Here is a 27,354-nt window from a genome sequence, read left to right on the forward strand (position 1 = left end):
AAAAAACTAAAAAGTCAGCAGTAAATGAGAAATGTTAATACTTCGGTTATGTCCTGCTTGTGCTCAGTTTGTTTCTGAACCTGATGCATTTTGTCTCCGTGAGATTCCAGCGTTTAACTGTGCAGGGGAAAAGGAATGAAAATTGCATTGACAATCAAATGCACGAAAGAAAGAAATGGCAGCTCTGAAATATTCACAACCAACACAATTTTGATTAAAGAAAGAACTCTGTTTTTAATAGGGTTTTTTTTTTGATCATTAAAAAAGTTTAAACCTGCATAGCAATCATTTCAAAAATAATTATTTAATGTTCCATAATGAAACTGTACACAACCTAGTCTCAGCGACAGCAGCCTGCCGGGCGGTTCGGCGCAGTCCGGAGCAGCGCGCCCCGGAGCCAGGACGCCGCGTGCGGGGTCGGGCGCTTGCTGTCAGCGGCACAGTCTGGCAGGGGGTGGCTCGGCCCCCTCAGCAGCGCTCCTCAGAGTCGTTCAATGTCTCGGTACTTCTTCCTCAGGATGGAGACCTGGTCTTTAAAGAGGACAGGGTCGAGCCTCATCTGCGAGTGGATCAGCGGCATATAGCCAAACCAGCTGGCGAAAGTGTTCATGCAGCTCTGCCGCTGGGCGAAGTGGTCGGGGTCGGCCCAGCGCGAGGCCCGGGATGCCTGTGTGGAGAGGAGAGCAGAGATCAGACACTGGCCATGATACAACAGGATGGCGAGAAGGGCAAGTGCCGTGGGAAGGTTGACACCGTGGTGCCGGGCCGTGCTGGGGCTCAGGAGCGTGTGGCTCTGTGGCGGCTAAAATCTGCTCAGGGGGTTCAAACAGGGGGAAGGACACCCTGCCCACTGCAGAGCCAGCAGTGGTGAGCCAGACACCCCCAACTTTCCAAAACGAGCAGAGAGCAGTGCAGCGTGATGACCAGAGTTCAAGCATGAGCCAGCCTGATTTGGAGCATGACATCCATGAGCAGCCCTTCCATAGTTCATCACACTGTATTTCACCTTATCTCTAACTCTTCTTTCTTTCAAATTCTCCAGTTATTTCAGAGATAGAACAAGTACTTAAAAACCACTAAGAAAGACAAGAAGGCCACTGTTTTTCAGCAGAGGTGCACACCCAAGCCCAGCCCAACAGCTGCCCATGGTCTTCAGCCATAGGAAGAAAACAATTATTACAGTTTCTCAGGGTCAAAACTGCACGTTTGCAGTCTAGATCTGCAGAAATTTATACAAAAGTAATTTCAACCAGCTTTTAACTGAGCTCAGCAGAAGCCCTTATGTGCTTGGCATTACTCATGGGTGTAGACATCCTGCAGAGAAAAGCAGGATGCTTCCAGGAATCCCACTGGCCAAGGCCAGTGCATCATCAGACAATACTGTCTCACAGACAAAGAAAATTAACTGATGTTCCACACTACATCAAGCTAAACTCTGACCCAAGGAAAAGACCCAAGGTCTTTGACTGCATACATGCAAAAAATTGTGGCCTGATTTTCCAAAGTTCAGGGCAGCTATAATCCTTGTGGAAATCCATTGAAACTCAGCAGCTCTAGAAAAAAAATGTCCTGACAGCTTTAAAGATGTTGTTATTCTTTATCTGTACCTAAAGAGCATTTATAAACATAATAAAACTATTATTTAAGATAAAGTATGAATGCTGAGAGCCTAAGAATTTTTTTGTGCCACTTCCCATGCATCTCTCTATAGCACTTATGGTTCCACTATAGTTTAAAAACAAATACAAATTCATAAAGTCAAAGGATGTAAATTAAAACATGAAGAAACAGATAAAGTCAAGGACTTGCCAAATGACTGTGGTATCAAACTTGATCTTTGTCCAAGGCCTGTCCAGTTTAGCTCAAGTGGTAGGTTATAATGTGCATTGATTACAGCCTCCTGATTATACCAAGCCACTAAAGAGCAAGTAAAAGCTTGTTGCTGGAGGATTATAGCAGACATTTTGGCCATTAACAGTGAATTTCCATACGACTATTAATCTCTGTCACAACACTGAGGTTATGTTAATTTTTTATTTGTCTTTCAAGGAATTATGAACATGGTCCATTACATTTCCCAAAGCTGCAGGAACAACTTGTCTTTAGGAGAGAGTTATAGTTCATGGCTGACTCGAGTCACCCACGCTGTAGGATGAAAAATGAGTGTTCAGGCTCTGCCAAACAGCCAAAGCACAGCCCAGTGGAGAGGTGAAGCTGAAATTGGAAGCAATAGGTACTTTCTGGATGGCACCTTCTTGTTTGCAGAAGGTCTCCTGGGCACCCAGATGAGTCAGAATTGCTGAATGCTACCTATACCTCAGGTGAAAGCGCAGTGACATACAGATAAGGGAGTTTAAAAACTGTCATGGTCACTCCCCAGTCAAAGATCCAAGTAACGCTAATAGGAGGAAATGTGAGGGAAAAATAGAGGGCCCTTTATTTCTCCTGCCCCCTAGTAATCATGGCACTGTTTGCAATGAGAATCACAGACACCGTGGCACCACAGATGGGAGGCTGTTCAGGACTTGCAGGTTTTGCAGGACTTCCTATTCCTCCCATTGCTCTCACACAGGGTAGGAAGACAAGTGCCCCCAGGTTACCATGTATCCCTGTTACTAGAGGTATTTCCATTTCTGTAAAGACAGACGGTTTATCCAGTAAATGGAAGAGGATCTAAAGCAAGCATTTCATAACTGCTAGTGAGTGATGGCATGGCTGTGGGACAAAATGTTCCTTGTCGGAAAACACCGCTTACATATCACAAATTACCTCTGTTGTGACAGTCCAATGTCAGTGCTTGAATCATATTATATAATTTAAAATAGCACAGGGACAGCCTGGTACATTATATTAATTAATAATAATAAAAAATAGAAAACCTTTCTAGAATTTACTTCTGCTTCTAGTATTCCATGGCTAGGTCTTAGGTCTAGAAAATTTAATTAGAAAACTAGAGTTTAACTGAAATTCAGTCACCACAATCATCAGGAGTTTGGAATCACAGTGTATAACACTGTGTGATAAAACTATGAAGGGAAGCAGCATCCACAGTAGATGTTTGCCATCTTTACCTTTTCTCTCATTATAATAAGCATATCCACACCCTATTTACAGTTCTGCTAAAATAAAAACTGCAAAAAAATTTAACAGAATTGTATTACTTTGTAAGCCTAACTTAGAAGCAAACCCGTTATATTATCAGTTCATCCCCATTGCTAAAATATGCTGTGAATACATACCTGTCCCATCATGGTTTCCTTATATTGTTTTTTCTGTGTTACTTTGATTGGAGGCAATTTTGTCACAGCTGACACCAAAAAATTCATTAGAATGTCCTCACAATTGGCCAGTTGGTCCACCATATTCTTTAGGCTGGCAGGCAGGTAATGAGTGTACAGGTAGTGATAATATCTGGAAACCAACAGCAGAGTTGTTAATACAAGTCACTGGGCTTTCAGGTACCACAAGGTCCAGGAAATTTCTATCTCAGTTCAGACACAAGTTTTTCCAGCCAACTCCCAATATACCACATCCTTTTTTAGTCTCATCCTCCAACAAGAAGGGAAAACAAATCAGTTTCTCATCAAGTCAGTGTTCATGGAGAAACAGAACATACACCTTTTTGGTAACTGGGTTGAAAGAAACAATGCAGACCTAAGCATCAAGATAAAGGACAAGCAGGAAAGAGAGCCCCGTATTGCTATAATGTGACAGACAACACTGATGAATTCATCCCCCACCTTTTCTTTCCAAACTGTTCAGTTGGAAAGAACTCTAGTAAAAGTGGTCTACTGCTGTTCTTACTGTTGAAATTATTCTCCTTTGGTCCTACACTATCCCTTATGGCCTGTCTTCTCCTTTTTGGGGATGTAGATTAGATATTCCAAAATTTTCTGATTTTTTCCTAATATCTAGAGAGGACTTTGGTCTGATGAAGTCCTAACGACAGGGGGTTTCTCCAACATGCTGCAATATGCTGAACTGTGATGTGTCCACTGTACTTCATTTCTAGAGTAGCCAGAAGACTTTGCATTCTGCAGCTGTCAGCCAACACATACCCAGAGCTGGTCTGGAAGTAACCTCCTTTCTGCTATGCTACAGGCCATTCAGCCAAGCATCTTAATGAATTCGGGAACTCTTTGAAGTGTGTAATTCCTGATGTTAAAAAGAGCAGTCCGACTGCCTCAAAACACAAGTGACTTCAAAGAGACCCAACAAGCGCAATAATGATTACCAGATCCCCAGAGCTAAACCAAGAACTTAAATTATTACCCCATAAAAAGTAGACTTATTATCTTTCCATTTTTGACCCTCCCCGGAAGAATGTTCTTCACACCCCACCCCCTCACCCCCCTCTTTACTATTTTTTGTTTCATTCAGAAGGAGGACAGCAGATGCTCCAGGTTCTTACTTGTGGTAAATAGCAGCTCCTGTCAATACCATGGAATAGTCATTAGTCCATTTGGAGGTATACCCCCACCTCTCCTTAGTGTTGTCCCAGAAGTGACTGCGCGCAGGGTACCCTACAATCCTCTCTGGAAAGCTCTGCCAAACTGTAAAGGCAAAATCCACCTGTGGACAAAGGCACAGGCCAAATGAATACCAAAACTGTTTCAACAAATGTCAACAAAACAAAATATTACCTTGCCACTAATTCGCAATTCAGAATCTTGGAACTGTTGCAAAACATTAATTCTATATATTCATCAGTAAATTAAACTGACTGCTTGACATTTTGCCCTATAATTATGCACATTTTAATGGTTCCTGTTAAAAGGAGTCTAGAGCATCACAGCATTACATTAACATTTTCAAACTTGCCCTTTACATATCAAACCTTTTCAAGTTACAAAAAGAATGGGTGTAGGTGCATGTATTTATACTTCGATGCAATACCAAGAGGTAACAGCCATGTGGAAAACTGAAACTTTTGCACGTCTTTGTGCATCTCATCTACATTTCAGCACTGTTAACATGAAGCTTGGGAAATCAGGAGTCAAATACTTTAAATTGTAAAGGTGGCTTAGTGAGATTAAAACAGGCAGTCAGTGTGGTGTCCAATTATATCTTTCATCTGCTTTGAGCGTTCTGAAGACCACGCTGGTCACACTTTTAGGAGTGTCTACGTGACCGAAAAGGTTCAACATAATTGCTTAATAAAGAGAAAGACAAGATTCCCATTTAGTTAAATGGCATCAAGAGCCTAAACTTTAAGAAAAATGCTTGATACTGTATGAGCCACAAGAGGATCTCAAATGCTGCCAATGGTGGTTTTCTATTACATTGTCTTGCCGTAACAATTTTAATAACTCGAATCTCTGAGAACTGAGAAGTGACAGGACACTGCTACCCCAACATCCCACCAAACAAACCCTGGTGATACTAGGAAAGGGATTACTGGGATAGTTTGCAAAAACCTTGTCAGCATTATATTTGAAAAGAATTTGGTAACTACAACAAGTTGGTTGGCAGTCCCTCCACTTCAGCTTAGATTTGGAGCTCAAGCTAGAACAAAATTATTTTAAAATGAGTTAAAGATGATTCTAGTTGTCCTAGTCAAACCCAAGAAAATGAGAGCTTTGCTTCTGCGCTGCACATTGGGCTGCTCCAGTACCAGAGGGACCTAAAACCTTGCTCAAAAATGTTTGAAAAGTCTTCCAGGAGAGCAGCCAAAGTCAAGGGTATAGAGGTTAGATAAAAAATAGCTTCTCTGAGAACAGTCCCATTTCGTGTTGATTACTGTCAGACTTCTCACATTTACAAGTGTTTTTATGAAACAGAAGAGTCACACATGGACTGGAACACAAAGTTAGGGACTGGATATTTTCTTTAAAGTTGTTTCAAGGAATCTGAGGCCAACTAGAAAGACAATGTGCACAAACCACTTACCGTTGTGATAGTTCTGATCAATACCACATGAAAGAACTAGAGAGTTTTTTCCCCTATAAAGGCCTTTCCCATAAAACGTGACATCTGTTTTCTTTAGAGAAGTCTGAGAATCTCAAACTAAATAAATAATAAAGCTTCTGCACTCAGTGCCCTCTCTTGTGCTTTCAACTATCTGTCCTTGTACCAGGGAGACACACTAAAGCAACCACCCTAAGAGTAAAGTGCCTTTATTAAAAAAATCCCTCAGTTCTCATCCTATATAATTTCCAGCAGCATTGCCACTCTCAGTTGATCAGCAGGAAAATCCAGCCAAGCTGCCAGTCTCTTAAACCTCCGGATCACTGACCCATGCTGATTTCAGATTACGACTCACGCACACATCCCTCTGCGCATGTGGAACAGCTCCCGTCACAGAGCAATTACGCGCTGTTCCATTGTGGATGGAAAACCTTTACTACCCCAGGGCTGGACAGTCCAGAGGATGTGCCTGGTGACTGCTCCTTTCAATGAGAATGTGACTGTATTTGACCACATTCCTAAATTGCTTTCTCTGGACCTTGAAGCACCATGAGCAGCCATTTTCAAAGGAAATGTCACACCGCATTTGCATAAGCTGTACAGTGGGGGAAGTGAAGCAATGGAGGCCCACCAGCTCTTCATGGAGAGCCACCAAGGAGAGCTGCTGACCCGGGCACCCTGGCAGAGACACGCCAAAGCTGCAAGGTGGGGGCCGGCAAGAGCTGGCCAGCTGGTTCTGTCTGCAGCACAGGGGCCATGAGCTCATAGAGCAAACAGCCACTGCACAAACACACAGGATCAACTGCAAGTTGCTCACAGGAGGGAAGAAGCCACAAAGAAACATGTATGTTGTCTCACACAACAACAAATATTTGCATTTCAGAATGTTAGGGTAAAACACGGCCAAGAGGAATGAGGAACACTATTTATTTACTTCATATGTGTTCCAGAAGCTTAAATGATTCCAAAGTTTGGATGACAAATAAGTATCAGTTAAAACAAAACAAAGCCCCAAATCCTCATGAAATCCACATGGAATTGCTGTAAATACCCCCTCAGGGCAATGAAGTCCCTGAGAGGTCTTACCATGGTCCCCAAGGCAGCTGAGACCCTTCATCCTGAGCAACAACCTGCTCAGGAACTCCAGTCCTAGGATTAATGCCTTTTACTGGGCTGTGCAGGGCTTTGCACACAAGTGCTTTGGCAGCACCCATATTCTTTCTTATCTAGCAGAAACTATCAAGGTGTAACCTTGGTACGAAATAGGTTCAATGTCAACTATTTCTTCCATTTGTGAAGCAAAAGAGGGCTACTGTGGCTCTTTCTGGAGCAGTCTAACCACAGCACAACATCCGCACAGAGAAGAAGAGCAGTTGCAATTTCATCAATTTAGAACAAATTCAGTAACATCACAGGGTATATAGCAGTGACTGAAGATTAATGTTACACATTTCTTCACTGATATATAAGTAGTGGTAGCATCTCCACCACTGACAAAAATGCATTTTTATAAAGGTGAAGTGAGGAGAGGGGAATGGCCATGAACATGGGGGAAAAAAGGGAAAACAAAAGAAAACCGAGTTTTTCAAGCTATTCCCTGGCCATCATTAATAATGTATTTCCCAAATATTGCACTCTATATAAACTGTCATCAGTTTCCCTTGTGGTTCTCAGGAAGAGGTTCTAGAAATCAATACTCATCCCAGTTGTAAAAATTGGTTTTCTACAGTATTTTTCTTTTCTTAGTGCTATCTTGCTCTTGGCACAAACACTCAAGGACCTAAACTAGCAAAGATCTCCAATTTTATGGGCTGACACAATGGTGAAAGAACATTCCTCAGTGAAATCCTGCATTAGGGTGGCACTGCTGTCTTTTAGAGCGATAGCAGTCCTCTGCTGCTGACAACCCTTCCTTCTCCACCTACACCCTACTGATAATGTAGGGAGGGGGGGAAGCTACCCCAATCAGAAAAGTGAGAACAGAATATTAAAGCTGACTGCTCTTGGCTGCCTACACCCGCCTGCAGCTATGTTACTAAAATAATAAAGAACGGAAGAACCATATGCTAATGATGAGCCAATTAACCAGGGCGAAAAGCTCCTCTGATGGCAGGCAGTGGCAGCATTGCTGAAACAAGTGCAACACGTTAAATTTGAGGAGTGTGGCAGGAAATCTTATAACATTTACTCACTGGCAAAGCCCAGAGAAGAGCATATCTGCTGTGCTCAGGCTGAGCCCAGGAGCCAAGCAGTCTCCCAGTATGACAGAGACCCTTACCTCAGTGGTTGAAAGCACGGTGTCCTCATCCAGGCTTAGCACTGCATCTGTCACTATGTTGTCGTAGGGCAGGAAGCGACTGCTCATAACCTGTGGGTATCCAAGGCAGGAAGGGGAGAAAATAAAAATCACTACTCAGTTCCAAGGTAAATACTCCATTTTATTCCTCACTCTTATTTCCTCTTGTCTGAGGTACATGGCATATTTCTGTCTGATGGAAAGGACTCTTCAGCTCAAGAGTGAAAGAGTGTCATTTTTTCACCCCAGCAGTCAGCCTACACCTTCTGTCTGAGAAGTAATTTCCAAAAAGACCTCCCTCTTTGGAGCAGGGTGCTTTCCTTTTGTGAGAAACTGCAATGGTCCATACTGAGAATTAGATGTACCTACAGCTTCTTTGGAGAGGACATTTTCCCTGGTAGCTAAGACTGTCCCTCACTGAGAAGGACTTTGCAGCATTCATAAGGCTACGCAGCTGGGAAACCAAGCAGCCCAGACTGTGTGTGAAGGATGTTACAGTACCAGGATGATGCAACATTCCCTGTCAGAAAAGGAGAATATGCTATAGAACACATGTATCGAGTTTTATTTGCATCAAGAATTATATAGGTGTTGTAGCTTTTTAAGAAGTCACATTCTAAGTGATCCTCCAGTACCTGAAGGGAGCCCACAAGAAAGATGGAGTGACAGGACAAGGAGGAATGGCTTCAAACAGACAGAGAGTAAGTTTAGGTTAGATATTAGGAAAAAATCTTTACTGTGAGGGTAGTGAGGCACTGAAAAAGGTTGCCCAGAGAAGCCGTAGATGCCCCATCCCTGGAAGTGTTCACGGCCAGGCTGGATGGAGCTCTGAGCAACCTGGTCTAGGGTGAGAGGTGTCCCTGCCCATGGCAGGCAGGTTGGCACTAGATGATCTTTAAGGTCCGTTCCAACCCAAACCATTCTATACATATAAAACCTATATGCAGTATAAGTTTTGGAAAGATATGGTAGCATGGTCCTCAAAGTAACAGGAAATAGATGGGAAAGCTGGATCAAAAAGATAATAGCATGAAATTAAAATCTATATGGTTTCTTTAGCAGACTAATTAGCACCTTTGGAAAGCTGATGTAACAAGGACACAACACGATTTTTTTCCCTCATTTGCTAGGAAAAATAGTCTGGCTAGTCACTAGACTTCTTTTCCTATTCATTAAGCCAAAAAACACTACGAAAGTCGAGACCAGTAAGAGGAAACCACTATATGGAAACAGAGACATGGAGGAGTTTTACACATCTCTCATAATGGACATTGTCAGTTCTGCATCCCCTGCAACGTGTTTGGGAGCAAGTCTTCGGAATCTATGCCTTGATTCAGAGAAAGCTCTGTCTCCATAATCAGGATGTTCACAATGTCTATCTGGAGAGTATCTCTTCATTGCTACAATGGCCTTGTTCTGGGGAGGCGGTAGCTGGTACGAGATCTGGCTGAGGTTGATGGTTTTGCTTTGCTTACACTAAGGCAATGCAGAGCAAACAGCCGGCAGGAGACCTGCATTCTCACCTCTGATCTTTCACAGACCATGTGAAATTGTCAAATAGTACAACAGTCGGGACTAGCCATGTATTTGTTTCATAGCTAAAGCTACCTTTTGTAAAATGAGTGTGATAATATCTCTTGATTTCATGGGGAAGAGTTGAGGTTAGGTAAAGGCAGACCTCTGCGATCACCCGCACAGAGTAATGTGCCTGCCAGTATGTTTCAGTTAAGTCTGGAGATGAAAAGCAGTTCCTTTATGAAACCTTTAAATTGCACTGCTCTGGCTCTACAAGCTTTGTCCAAACAAACAGCTTTCCACGCATGAAGCCATTTGGCATACGTTGGGATACTAGAGGGAAGAGACTGTCCAGTATAAACACACCTTTGTGTACTCAGGAGACTCACTTGGAATCTAAACAGTGCCTGGGGCCAATTTCTACAAACACTGTAGAACTGGTCAGAGATTTTCTCCTCTATCTCACATCTGCAAGTTTTACAAAAAGAAAATTAAAAAAACCCAGAACAATCAAAAGGTTCGGAAATCACCATAGCCTTTCTTGGCCCTGCAGCAACTCTCCTGATACTGTTTACATGGCTAGCTAAGGTGATAGCATTTAGCTGCCAACTTTGCAGGGCTCTCTCTCTCCCCTTGTTAAGGTGACAGGGGGAAAAGACCAAAGAGAGGATTATAAATTCAAAATAGGATTGTACAGCCAAAGCAACTTAAAGTTTCCTTTGCCAATGCAGAGCTCAAGAGCCAGCTGACAGCGACTGCAGAGGGGACCAGCCCAAATCTGTTTCAGAGTCTCAAGGCAAGTCTTGCTTCTCTCATTGTAAAGGAATAATCCACATCAGTGTGGATTTTAAAAACCCATTCTTTTCCCATCTGATGCTGTCTGTTTTGACTTTGTGAAAGTACAAACAAATGTGTGTTGCACAGCAAGAGATGATGTGGTGATTTTGCTCCCACAACTGTCCCACGTCCCTTGTCCCTTCCTTTTTTTTTTTGATGGTAAGACCCCATCACTGGCATCAGTACCCCACAAGACCATAAGAAAAGGTACTTTTCAAAGGCTAGTTCTCATCTTTTCCTCTGCTTTTGAGTTCACAGCTGACTCCCAAGTCTTGCATCTGACTGCTCAGACTCAATGCTGAAGCTGCATCACTACCTTCATGCACTTGCAGAAAGGCAGAAATCTCCACAGATGGGATCAGCACTACCTACTCTCAGGACCACATTTCAAAACTGGGTCCCATCTGTGAATCTCAGATTCAAGGCATTAATTGCCATGCTGATGACTTCTGTGAGCACAGGGCCCATGCATGAAACACAAATCTGTGACCAAGCTGGTACAAAAGGCTAAGGAATAGAAAGGAGCTGTCACATAGTTGGGAACTACGAAGCTTTCACCAAAGCAGCCAGAAAAATAAATTCTTATCTCATCAGAGAATATAGGCAGCATTTTACTGTGCTTCCCTCCACCTACCTTGCTCTCTCCTTCGATAACTATGACAGGCACAGAAGTGGCAGGCCAGCGGTGTTTGGCTGGGAGAGGTTTATCACAATTCCATAAAACAATAATCTGAAAGAGAGTATTGGACCATGATCAGAGACCTTTGTGGCAATGCAGTCCAAACACTAAGGTCCCAGATCTCCAGACAGACATGTTAAATTCAAATCAGGAGTTTCAAAATCAAAAACAATGGTACAAATATGTACAAAAATAACACTTCCTACAGTAATTTCACCCAACCTGATTACTTACAATATACATCCTCTCAGGCAAATATAGACCAGATAGGAACTTGGGAAGTCTTTGTCTCGGCCAGGTCATACGGATGTCACTGATTTATTTTGGTTCTCATTAAAGGCAAAACCACTTGTGACACTCTACTGCAAGAGGGTGCTCCTACTGAACTCCCCAGGGTTTCTTTTAGAGAAGCCAAAATCCTGGCACTGATAAGTCTAAGAGCCACAGCAGGAGGAAGGAAGATCACACAGCAGCTCTTGAGACACAGACATCCTTTTGCAGCTTGCAGCACATACAATGTTGATCTTTAAAGTGCAGTCATTATTTTACCTGTCTCATGTAACAAAAGGGTTTAATTACTATCTCTATTCCACTCCCATTATACTCAGAACTTTTGTTTCCCATGCATGTAGGTCACAGATAGCAGAAATCTCGGAGGAAAGAAACATCAGAATTGAAACAGGGCTGAATCTCCAGGCTCTTCATTCTTGGCAGGGCGGTTTTTCTCTGTTGAGACTGACAGCCAAACAGTGCTGCTTACCTGTGCACAGTACTGGGACTTGGCTACAGCAACCAGGAGTTTCAGCACAGGTTGAGATTGGGAAACCAGGGGAGTTACTGCGTGGATAACGGCAGTGAATGTGGAAAGAGGCTTCAGACCTGAAGTGAAGAGATACATACGTGTTCAGTAAAGACAAAACCGCCCCAGTTAGTACAGATTAAAGGACTCCAGAGATGGAAAAAACAATGTGCACTTAATGTAAACCTTGCCATGTTTTTTTAGGCCATGTTCCTTCATCTCAGATACTAGGATACCAGATGAGGAGATCACACTTCCTGTTAACTCCCACACCCTCTGAAATACCTGACTCCAAGACACTGCCTTTTCTTACTCACTATTTCCAGAGATGTCCTGCAATCTCTTTCTTCCATCCAGTTTGTCCCACGGATAATACTGACATCTAGTTTGTTCAGTCAAATGTCCCTGACACAGGCTCTGTTTTACTACCTGGCTCTGGATGCTCGGTGTTTTCTACAGGCTATCTCCATAATTTCCAGAAGCTTGTTCAGTTTCCTCAGTTCCATTACAGTCTCTGACAGATTTTTGCTCTTTCTGGGTTGATTCCCCTCCACATGCATCATCGATTACCTCCTGAGCTGATAATTCTGCTTGCCTTCCATTCTGATATTTTTGTCTCACTATGATTTCCTTTTCTGCCTGAAATAACAGATCCTAGTGGTGTCTATCCTTCATTAACGCTCTCAACCTCATCTAAATTCATCTGTGTGGGGTCACAGTCATTTTTCATCAAAATTATCACAGAAACCTTCTTCCCCCCTTTTTAACACAGTAACTGTGAATTTTTAGTAGGTGAGCAGTACAGATCCACAGAAGTGGGATGGCACAGGCTGAGCCAAAAGTAGCAGCAGTATGGTAAGCAGGATCACTTCAGCCTTTCAGCCTGTAGGCACATTTGCCTGCAGAACTCATTGTTCAAGCTCTGCTCCAGGAAAAAGCCATGAACCTAAGCCCTATTCATTCCTTCTAGTGGGATCCATATGAAGACACATCGTATGGAGAACAAATCCATACCAACTGTGCACTCCAGTAACAAGTGTCATGGGTAAATTACCACTTTTCCAATTTGCCAAGCACAAATAAACAAAGAAAGGAAAAAGCTACTCCTCTTATGTCCCCTCAGGCCATGAATGCATCAGCAACTCAGGCATTCATTACCAGCAACTGAAAAGTATGAAGGGACATAGATTTTTTTTTAAAAAATCTTTGCAAGGGAGAGACATATGATGCATGTTGATGAGTCAGAGACATTCCAGTCTACAGTAGGCAGGGAAGAAAGACTGAGACAGGATAAACGAAAGGCACCATTAACTACAAACAAATGGCAAGTCACTTGGCACATGCTACTCAAAGACTAAATTCCAAATTTCCACTAGAAATTCCAAACGCTACTACATTATAGCAAGGATTCACTCACCAAGATTAGCATAGTAGTAAGGAAAGTCTCCCAGATATGAGGAATACTGTGGCAGTACAAATAACCCTCCAGGATGTTTGTTCCATATTAAGCTGTTACGTGATATGTGCTTAAATATTCTGTCCTGAATAATCTGGAAAACAAGAGAAGTAATAATTTTTAAATAGACTATCATAGTCACTAGTAGAAGCTTCAGGGACTCCAGCTGACTGGAATCATCACCCATTTTGCAAAAAGCTGAGGCACACAAATTACTAGACATTCCTCCTTGATCTCTCTTAAAAGAACTCAAAACCTGAACACTCTTGACACCACTTCAGCAGCTCAGGCTGTGTGCCATAGGTTTCAGAACATCTCATTAGTCTCTGTGGACGTGGGGACCACACAATTTATAGCATTTTATATTTCAAGTCAAATATTTTGTCTATTAGAGTATCTTAGCAGTTGTAAGCCTGATTAGTTCATTGTCAGTTTTACTACCCAGAACTCACAGATGATAATTATTTGAAGATGGCATTACACAGCTAGGTATTATTTGGAGATAATGAGAGCATTCAAAACCACAAAGACTTGCAGCAAATCAGGCAGCACTAATTATAAGGTTTTGCTTAATTATAAAGGGATATTAGCATTCAGATACATTGCTGATTCCACGTCTCAGTTCTGCAATAGTTCCTTGTTGGATGAAGCAGAAAAAGATCTTTTGGCAACTACTGTCTGTCTCTGTAGAGGGCCACAAACATAGATTCCTAGGCTTTTAAGGTCAGAACAGATTGCTAGATCATCTACTTCATCATCTAGAATACCACAAGCCAAAAAAAAAAAAAGTACAAGGCCATACAATTCATACAATTAATATGTATTTATGAAACTAATTACAGTTGCTTCATATCAGATGTCTGATTGCAAGAACCAGAATGGTTCTTACACTGATGGGAATTTTTTTAAACTTTTTGCAAAGAGATAACAAGATTCAGTGACGGGAAGCTATAACAGGACATGTTCAGCCTCCACATGAGTGCAACTTTTTAAGTGCAGTAGGCTCTTGAGCCACATGTTCTTACAGATTTGCCTTCCCTCAGAGCATAAGAAGCTGCCAGGTCTGGACATGGGACACTGCAAAGGGCCAGGAGGTGGTGAAGAATGAATTTTCTCCCAGGCTGGCTAAGGAATGCTTTGCCTTCTTCTGCAGCTCGTCTTCCGTGATGTCCCAATGTTTCACTTAACTGACAGTTTATGCAGTGCACAGGGCTCAAGTGCCAAGAACATGTTGGTCTCCTAACCTGTCTGGCCTTAACATAGGCGTATCTAGGTGAAATTTCATGTGTCTGAAGCTGGAGTGAAGTGTAAGAAAACCAAAAGCAAGCAAAAAGACTCACCACAAACAGCAAAAAAGCAGCTGCTGGAGTCTAACCAAGCTCAAAACTCTGTAAGCTGCTGAGTTCAGGGACATTTGGTCAATACAGAACATGAATAAGTGTTGCCACAAGCAGTGGTTTTCCTGGAATTTTTGATTGCCATGACAAGAAAAGATTAAAACACCAGTTACATTGTGCTAGACAATCCACTGCTGGTGGTAATATACGTACTGCTAAACTGGGGCAGATGTTGATTGAGTGCATGCTTGTCTGAATTTTGCCTACAGCCAATTACCATAGCTAATATGCAGTAATTCACTCACATGAGTGAGTTAATTTAACTCTTTTCTTTTTTTTTTGAATAACAGACGTAGGACTGTAATTTCATCACTGACAAGAATGTATCTGAATATTTCTGTTTGGTAAGTTAGGTATATCAGTTGTCAGATCTCCCACATGGCAGTGGGGAGAGGAAAAACCACAGACAATGACTGCTGTTTGCCCATCTGCAAGTTATGCCACTAAACAAAGACAGAACCTAGAAAGTACATATTTTTGAGTGTTTACCACAAAGCCTAAACACTACAGCTCCTCCCTCCTGCTTTCTCAGAACTGGGGCACAGTCAGATCAGGAGAAGTCTGTGAATTTACATGGTCAGGAGGTTTTTACAGACGGTAGTGTTTTCCACTAGCTGGTAGCCAACAAGGTTGCAGGGGAAACACATGGTTCCTGTTCAGTGCCGCCTCAGTGCGCCTGAAGCCAGCACAGCTCCAACGGGGAGCAGGGCCCCAGTGCCACGGAGCACCCACAGCCTGCAGTGCATGTGAGGCACACAAACCTCACCAACGTGGTTCTGCTCCAGGCTCAGGAGCTGCCCTTGATGGTTCATCACAGTTAACAAACAGATCACTAATTTATCATTCTCCTGATCCATAAGAAACCTGTCTGTCAGGATAGAGAGGACAAAAGACAACTTGGCAGAAAGAGAAAAGTGTAAAAAAGGATAACATGGAGGACCAAGGAATTAAAATATAGAGTGTACAGTGTTGCACATGTTGCAGAGAAGACAGCAACTACATGGTTTCTCCAATGATGAGGCATGACAGGAAGTTTAATAAGTGAAGAAAGGGGTTAGGATCTCTGGCAAGATCTCCCTTTTCTTTTTGGAATGCATTAATAGTCCAATATTTTTGTCTCCCTCATCCTCACACTTCAAAAAGTTCACATATTGCCTTAATCATAGCTGCTTTTCAAAGTGTCCCAGTCAAGCATCCAATATTTCTTGTCTGTACTTTGTGCTGTCTCTTTCCACTCCTCTTCCTGAGCCGAGGGCTGAGCACACTGTGCATGGATACAGGGATGTTTTGGGTTTGCTTTTGGAGAACACCAGGCTGAAAAAGTGCAGACACCCTGGAGCATGGATGGTGTCTGCAGCAGCACAGCACTCTCACTCACCAGCCTGCAGTAGACACTCGTGAGGATCATTTCCTATCCCACACCATGTCCAAGGCACTGGGCAGTTCCTCTGTGACTGCTATAGGGCGTTGCTGGCCAAATTATTCAAACCTCTTGTTTTGGACTATGAGCTCTTTGGCTTAGGCCACCAAATGTTGTGAGAAGATCAAGGACCTTAAAATGTGACTTAAGGTTTCCACAGGTATGCATGATAAAGGACTGTGATGTCCTTGCAGACATCTGAGTTGATGAAGATTTTTTCTGTGCTGTTATCCTCAGACATGGACATACACTGGCACTGCAGTTAGCAGGCAAGTGATTATTCTGATGATATCTAGAATCATCAGAGCACTCTGACACAACAGTGTCAGAGAGAAGATGGACCACATCTACCAGAAAAAAATAATCCTGCTAGGAATTTACTTCCAGACATCAGATTTTAAGAAGATGATATACTGCTTGCAGGTTTCAGATTCAAATTGCTCTCAACTCTTTTACTCCTTTCCTAGGGAAAGTTAACTCAGGACTTTACTTAGGCAAGTTGAAATGTGAAATTAATATCTGTTCATAAGAACAGAGTCCCTCTTAGCTGTCTCAAAAAATTGAGAGTCCTGAATTAAAAAACAATCAAAAAACATCTCAAACCAAAACTACACTTGCAAACAAATGAAAAAACCCAGAACATAACTTCAAGACCAGGCATACATTAATTGGTTTCATTAAACTAAACCTTTCAGGAAGCCTTTCAGGAAGTTTTTTGTCTTTTAGTTTTTGCAGTCTGAGCGGAATCTCCAGCTTGCTGGTTACCCATCTGCTTCAGCTTTATGGGTTTTGCTGCCCCTTGGAGTCATGCAGCCACGTGGGCCAATGGGTTCCAAAGCGGCCCTAAAGACACATCTGTGAGCGCTGGAACTTGATTCAATGCACACCAAGGCTGTGGGTGCTGCAGGTTACGCCCCCTTGAGACCAGTCCCAGCACAGGCAGGGGAAGGGCAATGGGGAGAGCAGTGTGCCCCTCTCCTTTTAGCAATCCCTAACGATAACAGAGTGCATGCAGGGAAGGGGCAGATGATGTGTGAGGCACCTGATGGTCCCTGGGAGCACTTCTGTAAGGGCTAATTAGACTGCAAGCTATGGCACATGGTCTTCGGCTTTGTGAGTCTGATCCTGGTGTGGGCTGTGATAATTATCACCACCTCATCAGTGGCTTATGAAGAGTTTGAGGATGCAGAGCAGTTCCCAACAGGCAGCACAGATGAAGACATGCTCTTCTGAGGGTGAGGGAGCATTGTGAGGACAGCTATGCCAGGGGCTCTGCAAATGTTCCCTGGCTGCTTTTCTTCACTGGCACAGAAAAACCTAAGGGACTGTCTTGCAGCAGCTGGAGATAGTTCAGCCATGGGCAACCTGTACTGCAGACAGAAGCACTCATTTGCAGTTTTCAGGGGAAAGCAGGCACAGTGGGAAATGTGGACCTTTACAACTGTGCATTACAACTGTGCATTACAACTGTGCACAAAGATGGATGGTATTGCAGAAGCATAAGCATAAGACGAGTGCATTTGCCCCTACAAAGTGAATCTTTTTCAGTGGTAGAAGTGTGTCAGAAATTTATGTGAAAAATTGGAAAACAATTAGAAAAGAAACCTGCTTTTGAAATTGCAGCCTGGGCCCTACTTCTAAAGAGCCTTTCATCTTTCCTCTGCCTCTGAATTCAGAAAGGATTCTCTCCACATTTGAGATCATCTGTCTCCCCCTCTAATAGCAGTCTAATTATGATTATTTATTAATAATTTATAAGGATGATCAGGCCTTTCCTTTATCCTGCGTGTGAAGATAAGACCCAGCATTTACAAGCCCCCCTTTTTCCTTGAGCCAGACCAATAGCCCCATCACAAGGCATCAAAATGTTAAGGAATGGTCAAGGAGGAGCTCCATGGTAATATTTTTTCCAAAATGAATTCCAGAAGGGTTTCTTAAGAAATACATTCACTACCAATGACAAGGATAGTGATTCATAAGCATAAAGCCTTGCTAAGTCAAGATCACACATGACAACTTTTCCATGTGTTGGGTAGCTCCCATTTTTCACTGTGTCAGTTTTCTAATGTGGATTCCGATAATGAAGAAAGTATTTCCTTAGGGGAGAAAACTCATCAAGATGCCGAGCTTTTTTCCCAGTGACCAACTATATGTCATGAAAACCAAGGTCTGACACCAGCTGAGGACAGAAGCAGCTGGACAGGTACAGAAATCTCACTGCTTAGCAAGGTCCCAGATAATTTTTACTCACCTCTAGTGTAGTCAATACAATCTTCTCAACTGAAGAAAAATAAGCCTCCCACAAGAACTGTGTCTGCTGTCTAAGTGCTAGGATTTTATCCTGATGGATAGACCTGATTGTAGAAGGAATCTGTAACACAAGATGCAATATAGTCAGAAGCTTTAGAAACAACACAATCTCATCAAATTAATATGCTGCTGACAAGTCCTCTCCTCTATTAGTGAGCTGCACAGCTTCAGCACTCCTGTCCAACAGAGATGTGTGTTGACAGTTAAAGCCTTGATGTAAAATGAATGAGACACAACCCTTTATAACCTCTGGCATTGAATATATGATTTTTCTTTTTAAATCTGCTTCCTTTTAGTTTTTGGCTGTTTTATGGTAAAAAGCTGCCCCCCTCCAGCATTGTGGTGTGGCACAGTAAGGAACTCCTCCATGCACTCCTCATGTTTTTAATCCCACGAAGCTCTTTGTGGACTAGTACTTTAACAACCTAGTACCTGCCGGTCTTGAGAGTTCAACAATAATCCCCACATTCAAAGTATATTAAAGGGATCTGGAATTGCATTTACCACAGCATGGCAACGCTACGTGCCCTAAGGAAAACATAGCAACATCTTAAGTAAGACTCCACTTTTTGGGAGCCCGTGGATCAAACTGCATTTTATTAATTACTGAAGGTGGAAAGAATAACGTCTTCCACAACACCTGTTATTCACAAGGGAAAACAGTGCTTATTTTTCCCCCCTTTCCATTAAATCCACATATTAATTGTGGTATAAGTTGCCTTACAAATAAACCCCAAATTGTCTTTCTGCAGTGCTTTTCCTTTAAAAAATGTAACTGCTCACTAGATGAGAAGGCAAGGGCTTTATGTCTACATCCTTCCCTATCTCCACATCCTTCTTCCACACTGGAGTGAAACTAATGTACATACATGCCATGCTTTAACTTAGGACTTTAACCAAGGCCTCCGGTACCCCACTTGGACAACACAAACTGAGATTACCAAGGGAATTTCACTGCAATTGGCTACTCACAGCAGCAAAAAGGCATAGAGGATACGTTGCTGATTTGTGTTCATTTTTTCTAGCAATGAAGAGTTGTGCTTTTACACCTACATTTTTTTTGATTTCTAAATGGAATCATAGATTTGTTTAGGTTGGAAAAGACCTCTAAGATCATCGAGTCCAACCGTTAAAATAGACCATCTTTTTCTCAGACACTCATTTTTCATAAATCTTTTACCTGAGTCATTAGCTGTAAAAGCATATACCTGGGCTGTGTGTTGGTTCTTGTGTATCCCAGCTTATTCTGAAGTTTGCTTGCAACCCATCACATCCTATTCTTTCCCACACTTTACTTATTCCTAAAATATTCTGAGATGTGGCAGTGATCACTATTTGCTTTCACATGTTCTCGAATCAAATGATTTCACATGAAACCTTTTTCCTGAAGAAAATTTGATATTTTAAGAATTTATATGTAAAAAATTTTCACAAGAATCAGCAAATTCTTTACTGCAGAGTTTGTAACCAGGTATGGACACTTTGTTCATGGCTCCATTGGGTGCAATGTTAGATGAAACATCTTTGCTCTCTCAGCCCTTCAACTATTAGACCACCATCTTAGAGACACTGCTAATGCAATACAGCTTATGAGAGACTTAGCACTGCAGCAAGGTGGAGCAGAAGAAAAAGGTCAGATTGTTGAATATGCTACTTTACATTCCTTTGCTACCGACCCTTTAAGTAAAATATAGGTCTTTAGGTAAAATATTCCCTGCAAAACTAGTATGGAAGACAGAAGTTGGAAACATGTTTTTCTAAGTGATCACATCACTATTTGTGATGTGTCCCAATAAGTAGAGGGATAATGAACATTACCTGTACTGGCTGCATAGATGTGTATTAGCCATACCCAGGAACATTATCAGCAGCGAAGACAAGATTAACGTCACTTCAGAGTGGCACTACAGCATTTTTTCAATAAACTTAAAATTTCATTGCAATATGTGCAACCTTGGGTCTGTGTGTGTATGTGTGTAAGCAACAAACAAAATCAATACTCATTCCCAACTATACCTTTTGAAAGGGAAGGCTGCTCAGACTGTGAAGGTTACTGCAAGAAGTTATGATTTTACACACCACACCACGTTTGTGAGTGCCAGCAAACACAGTGTCAAGGTTAAAAAAGGCCTTGGTGTGGGCTCTGTTACAACAGCTGGAAAGAAAAATCAGAGCTCCTATTTTAACTGCATTTGCCTATTAGTTTTAATCTACTTGTCCAGAAAGACAGGTGGGCAAAATGATGTATTAATACTAATCTGGCATGATTACACTGGAATTATTAGAACCTTAATAAAAGGTCATTTCAGCAATGAGTAGGGGGGAGGGAAAAACCACCCTGCACAAATAAATGCAGAAAGGCTGGATTAAGCTCTCCCAGCGCTATGATGAGGAGAATATGCAAATAAAAACATCCGAGTTGCTCTCAAACAGGAAACGAAAAACTGTAACATAACAAAAACATTTCCCAGAGCAGACATTCAGGCCCTCTGCCAGCTCTTTAAAAACACTGTTAATAACGGTGCAGCAGTTGTTCAATATGGAAGCAGCTGTGAAGTGAACGAATGGCATGTTACCAGAAAGCGCGAAGATCAGAAAATTATTATTATTTAAAGAGAGACATAATTTTGCTCAGAAAAATGTGCTGTCCACAGAAGCAAAAATCAAATGGCCCTTTTATATTTGTAGCTTGTATCACATTAAATAGAATAAGCAACAGTTTGCAAGGCTTGCAAGGCCAGTTCTTCACAAATATTTACTTCCTGAGACAAGTTAAGAGGCATGAATTGAGATTTTCAAAGATACTTTGTTTTGGGGGTGCCACCTTTGACGGCTTCTCTCTGTGGATGACACTAAACTCAATGATAAATAAAACTCTTAGTGGCTATTTAGTGGTTATTCAGTGGTTATTCCAGATCTCATGGTACTCAGCTTCATGCTGGGCAATGGAGATTTATCAAATGCTACTTTGGGGAAAACAGTTTTTCAAGAACTTCTAACATCAACTTCTCCACATACTTTACAGAATATATATATATACACACTATAAAACCCACTAAGGTAGCTGAAAAAAAAAAATAAACCTAGTGAATTTAAAACCAAAGTAGATGCTGAAGGGAGCAGGGAATGTGTAACTTCTCAGCCCACTTTTGTTCTATGATCTCAAGACTAATGATAAGTTACATGAACACTGCTTCAGAAAGCAATGTTCCACACATCAGAACAGGGACAGATGCAACTTCCCACCAAACTGTTGCGTGATAATTCCTTCCAGAGAAAATATCTGCTTTCCTGAGGATTCCCAGTGCTGTGGGACACCTGAGGATAAACTATTTCTGAAGGACTGGAGCAGAACCCGCTCTGAAACATTCTATCTTTCATCACAGCACCTGGGACCAGGACAGCTCTGCCTCAGATTGGCATCCGAGTGCTCCACACCAGAAGAGATTTCATGCTCTTTGCAAAAATAAAAGTTTAGGAGTGCATTTAAGAGTGTGGCCTGGTGTCTGCAATGACCTTCAGGTCAAAAAATGAATGATGTCATATTAAATGAGTTCACAGCCCAGTGTGACACAGGCAATCCCTTCATGATAAAAATTCCTTTATAGTCCTGACCTTTTGGATTCATCTTCCCTGTCCATTTAGATGGTGGCAGCAATAATCACCTGATCTGCTGAAGGCCGTGGTCTTTTCCTTACCTGTAATAACAATCTCTCATCGCCTATGATGGCAGCTTGGTTCCAATCAATCACTTCTGAGAACGGCAACTCCCATCCATTGCTGAGCATGACTGGGACACAGGCGGCCTGCAGGGACACAGAGCAGGGTGGATACCTGACGTTTTCACCAACACCATGACCCCTGTTTTCTGCACAAGCTCAGGAGAGGCAACACGGCAAAGAACACCAGAAGCCAGAATCCACAGGAGGGCAGCCCCCGGGATTATGGTTTTCCATTTTATGCTTATTCATATGCACTGAAAGGTGGGCTTTGCATGGAGAGTGGAGTTTGCAATCTGGTGCTTACATTGCCAGACAAGGGCAGAACTGTTAAATGCTGTAGACATAACACTGGAGAATTTAATAAAAAACCATGACCCCCCCTTGCTGCTTTGTGAACCATTCAGCAGGGAGCAACTCCCCTAATTTTTATATTATGTTGCTATGCAACTCTACAGAAAATACAGGTCATATTTAATTCTAGAGTACCTTTCCCAGAAGGGAGGAGTGAATTCCCTATCCTTTATGATATCAACCCTCCAAACAGAGGCAACTGCACAAACATAACTCATCTGTCATCACCTGTCTACAAAAATAAAAATTGCTTTATGTCTTAAAACAAACAAAAAGCATATACATTTAATATCTATTTCATACCAGCATGATCTGTCTAACCTATTTAATCTTCTAAGAGTTGTACAAGTTCCTCTGTACAGAGAGTTTGTAAATATTTAGTAAATAGGTCAGTATTTCCATAAACAAATGATCACTACTAGGTTCTGGTCAGCTCAATCACAAGGTAAGATCCAAACCAAAAATCTCCTGATGTGATGAAAGAAACTAGTACCAGAGGATTTGTATCAAGCCTGTGCTCTGGTTCAGTTTCTTTTGGATTAAGCTAAGCTTAAGATCTCTGAGTTTGGTCCAGACCTCTCCTCATCTCCCAAAAGACTGCTGTACCTTCCTTGGTAACATGTATCACACACAGCATCTTAGACTGGTCAAGTCTCCATTACAGGAGTGCTTATCCTATGTAAAGAACTGTGACCTTCTGTAAGGAAATTACATCAGTGCATGAAAAAAATCAACCAGAAAACACTTAGCAATGTGTTTTCATGTTTAAAACATTCCACTAATGTGGATCAGGCCTTTCAACGTGCCCTGGATCCAGACAGAAATTGGGAATCCATCATAATTGGTGAATACTGCTGGTAGCCTGCTAGGAAAATCCATGGTGCGTGCATTTTATCATTGAGCCGGAGCCTCCAAGTTCTGTACAGTGAGGTATGGTCCCTGTTTTCTCCTCCTGAGATGATGTATCTAACAGAAGCTGCATGACTTGGGGACTAGATGAGAGAAGAGCTGAGCAATGCCCTTCTGAAAGATCTGAAGTGACATGTCATCCCATATAAGCCAGTCTCACTTCTTCCTCCAGAGACTGGAGAGGGAATAGCTCTTTGCAGGCTATAAATCTCCTCCTGAGTAGGAAAAAGAGGTAAGTGACAGTCCTGAACTTGGATCCCAAACCTGATAGTAGGTGCTGGCTTCAGTGGTTAAACCCAAGTGTCCAGAGCATCCATAGTACCCAAGAAACCTATAAAAGGCTGGAAGATATGATACAGGATCTACTGGAGACTTTCTGGAGAAGCAGCAGAAATCCAGAAGGTTTTCTGGAAGTTACCTTTCTGGGCTTCTAAAATGACATCATATACCTACACTTAGGTAGCTGAATCCTGCTCTGCATTGCAGTAAACAGTACTATTAGAGAGTATGTCTGGGACATTTTGTGGTTAATGAAGAAAAGGGATGTGATGACAGCTTTACTGTCAATGCTGGGATACTTCCAAAATGGCAGAAGAACTCCCAGAGGCAGGACCCTGTAAGGTGTCTTCTTCAGTCAGATTTGCTGTCTCACTAAAACCAAGAAGTGCCTCAGCATCTCCTTCTCTCCACTTCAGCCCCCATGGCAATCCAGATGCCAGTCCTAGATGCAACCATGCTCTGTATGGTTGACTGAAGATCCAGGATCCCAGGCTGAGCTGAATCTTGCCAAAAAGAAAAGTCACACTACCTGCAGCTGGAGTAGGCCAGTGTCAGGCTTGATCACTGTGCTGCCAGGCACACTGCCACAGTGACTCCAGAACCCTTTGGCATTGCCTTCTGCTGCTGGCCCACAGCAAAAAAGGGAGACCACTAACCAAAATGTTTTTAAAAGTTGAAGGGGATTCATGTGCGCTCCCTGACATCAGCCTACATCCACCTTCGTGTAAAGCTTCCATCTGGAGCTTTACCCCCTCCAGGCCACCTTCTGCATGTTCAGTAAGTACCATCTCAAAACTGGCAACGCATAAGCAGGTCTGTTTTGGCATAAGTGAAAACAAAAAGCTATTTTTGCTGCCCTGGGGCTTACTTGTAAAGGTCAGTGTCTCCCACGGGAAGTCTCACAGCTTGATAAAATACTGCTCGAAACCGGTCCAACCTCTCAGTCTCACCACATCCAGGGAAACCCTCTTCCCGGAGGTAACGCAATTCAACCTTCAGATGAGCTCAGTGCTCAGACCCTCCTGGGAAGAAGCTGCCAATTGCTCCAGAAGTATGAATAGAGGCTTTCGCAAAGTGGATTACTGTCCACCAGGGAAATGAAACACATTTCCCTCCTCCCCACCTCCTTGCTATTGCACACCGAATTGCAGCCAGTGTAGCCATTGCTTTAAACTGCAGCTCTTACCTGCAAGGCTTCCAGAAACCTGAAAGAGCCAAGCCTGCGGCCACGGGGAACCAGACAGAAAGTGGCATTGTGCAGCATTTCACGGTAATCATACCTAACAAGAACAGGGGAGAAAAGAGAAAATTCAATTAGTGGTGAGTCCTAGAGTAACTGGGCATGAAAATGCAAACAGCTGCTGAAACAGACACATCTGGATAAAATCATCCCCAACCAAGACTGTTCACCACCAGGTTAACTAGCTCCATCCCTGCACGTGTGTCAGCCATCACCCTGGCTCCTTTTTGTTCATCCTCAGGAGCAAACACCATGGGAGAGAGCTGGGGAGACTGGTAATGAAACTGATAAGGAAGGAAATAATCTTGCCTTTGCAATAATGAGCCATTTCTATATAAACAGTCTTGCATGACTTCTAACAACAAACATTAAATGTTTTGATACCTAAAGCATTGTTGTGGCACTTCTGTGACCCTGATTTCTATTCAGATTTAGTCAAAGTCATGCAGAACTGTGTTCATGGCTGCACAAGAGGTTTGTACAAAGCAAAAAAATTTCAAACTATGCCAAAGAAATCTTCCCTTATCAAGCAGGCATTAAAAAGGCATGGGGGTTTACAATGACTCACTTGGTGGTTATTGTTAAGAGTGGTGAGAGGGATAAACTGCCAAATTTTGGCAATTAACCACATAGTTGCAATGACTCCTTCTCCTCTGAATGAAAGTGCTCATAGACACTTTTGGAGTTTTTTTTTCAATTCCATCAATCACTGCAAAACCATTCACAAAAAACACACATCAAATCCTAACAGTTTCCAGGCTGTTATTAGCTAATTGTACTTCTGGCAAACCAACCCATGGAACTGTGAATGGCATCAACCTTGTCTGAGTCAAAAGGATCCAGACTGAACACCCTCTGTTCTCCAGAAGGTCCTGGACCCTGCAGATAGATGTTATTTTGACAGCAACTTGCAGCACTGAAATTTTCTAACACTAATAATGTAATTTTACCATGGCCTGCAGGCAGAGCAGTTTTTTTCTACGTGTGTCTGTGTATGTATATACATACATACGTGATTATATTCTATATACAAAGAAGTTGGGATCTCCATTTGTATTCTCACACAGGCCAGACAGATGGGAGTAAGCCAATTTTCAATTATAAGCTCTGTCTTTAGGAAGAGACGTCTTGCAAAGGCCCATTTGCTTAAACAAGCGTGTATAGCTAATTTGCACAAGAAAAGGTCACTGTGAATGGATTAAGATTATCTCCACTGAGAGTAAAATAAAAACCCTCATTGCATTAATTAAAACTACAAAACAGACTTCAAAGTCCCTTTTTATTTTTTAAATTCTATCTCAACTTTGGTTAAAATACATATATACATATTCCATCTGAGTGGTAATTTCTTTTTCTCTGTGTGGGATAGAGATTAGCAGCCATGTCCCAGCTCACCAGTCAGCACTGACACAGCACACAGGTGAAAAATCTTAGGAAACTGGAATACCAAAAAAAAAAAAAAAGTTGCCATTTTTAAGCATTCCTTTTTCACATATCGAGAGGTCTGAGGCTCATTGCTTTTGCTGTATATTGTATGACAGAAAATGTTAATAAATACCAAAAATAGAATATCCTGTAAGGCTAGAATACACCAGTCAGAAGTTCCCCATCATTAGCTTGCTAAAAATGTAAAATCCTATTAATATCCCAGAATGCAATATTATCCACAAAAGATTGATGGCAAAACCAGAATACAAAGAAATGCAGAGAGCAAGGCCACTGCAAGTGAGTCCTCCATATCCCAGGGACATCCTATATTGGACACCTTTTCTTTCATATCTAACTTGCTGATATTAGGATAGTTATACAAAAGGAAAAAAAAGGAAAAGGATTTTGTTGACCGTTTTCCACCTGGAAACCAGTTAGCATCTTGCTCCCATTTGTGCCTTTTAAAACTTAAGATGTGATTTATTGCTGGGCTGTGTAATAGCACAGTTCATGGTCATCAAGCAATTTATCTACATCATACGAACACAGAAAGCCTCATCCTAATCTTGATATATCGGCACAAAATTTCCCAAAAATTTACTCATTTCGGGGAGAACCCACAAATACAAAAGGAGCACGTCCAGACTAAAGCAATATCCATCAAGAACTGCTGCGGTGAATGAACCACACCAGAGATTCTTCTATTGAACAAATTTCCCTGCAATTTCAACCAAAATGCCTTAAGGTAACTCAACAGGATCTTTGAGCACAGTGATAAGGGATCAATTTTCAGTTTAATCCCCTCAAAG

The 27,354-nt window shown here is 42.1% G+C and overlaps 1 protein-coding gene and 1 long non-coding RNA gene across 2 annotated transcripts in view; one reads left to right on the forward strand and one right to left on the reverse strand.

The window, feature by feature from the left end:
- Positions 1-214: 214 nt before the first annotated feature.
- EXT1 (exostosin glycosyltransferase 1) overlaps positions 215-27,354 on the reverse strand; it is a 176,629-nt gene continuing 149,489 nt past the window's right edge. The window contains exons 2-11 of the mRNA XM_017826434.1: positions 25,064-25,157; positions 22,315-22,422; positions 18,558-18,677; positions 13,451-13,583; positions 11,995-12,113; positions 11,190-11,285; positions 8,186-8,275; positions 4,412-4,572; positions 3,240-3,411; positions 215-667 (exon numbers count right to left, since the gene is read on the reverse strand). Coding sequence (XP_017681923.1) covers positions 482-667; positions 3,240-3,411; positions 4,412-4,572; positions 8,186-8,275; positions 11,190-11,285; positions 11,995-12,113; positions 13,451-13,583; positions 18,558-18,677; positions 22,315-22,422; positions 25,064-25,157 — 1,279 coding nt within the window. The 3' untranslated portion in view covers positions 215-481. The remainder of the gene's footprint in view (positions 668-3,239; positions 3,412-4,411; positions 4,573-8,185; positions 8,276-11,189; positions 11,286-11,994; positions 12,114-13,450; positions 13,584-18,557; positions 18,678-22,314; positions 22,423-25,063; positions 25,158-27,354) is intronic.
- Positions 6,545-10,514, forward strand: LOC108502947. Its single transcript, XR_001876667.1, has 3 exons — positions 6,545-6,751; positions 8,253-8,331; positions 10,450-10,514. It is a non-coding gene; the product is annotated as an uncharacterized LOC108502947 (long non-coding RNA).

This window comes from Lepidothrix coronata, unplaced genomic scaffold (assembly GCF_001604755.1).
Source record: "Lepidothrix coronata isolate B3197 unplaced genomic scaffold, Lepidothrix_coronata-1.0 Scaffold126, whole genome shotgun sequence".
Classification (NCBI taxonomy): Eukaryota; Metazoa; Chordata; class Aves; order Passeriformes; family Pipridae; genus Lepidothrix; species Lepidothrix coronata.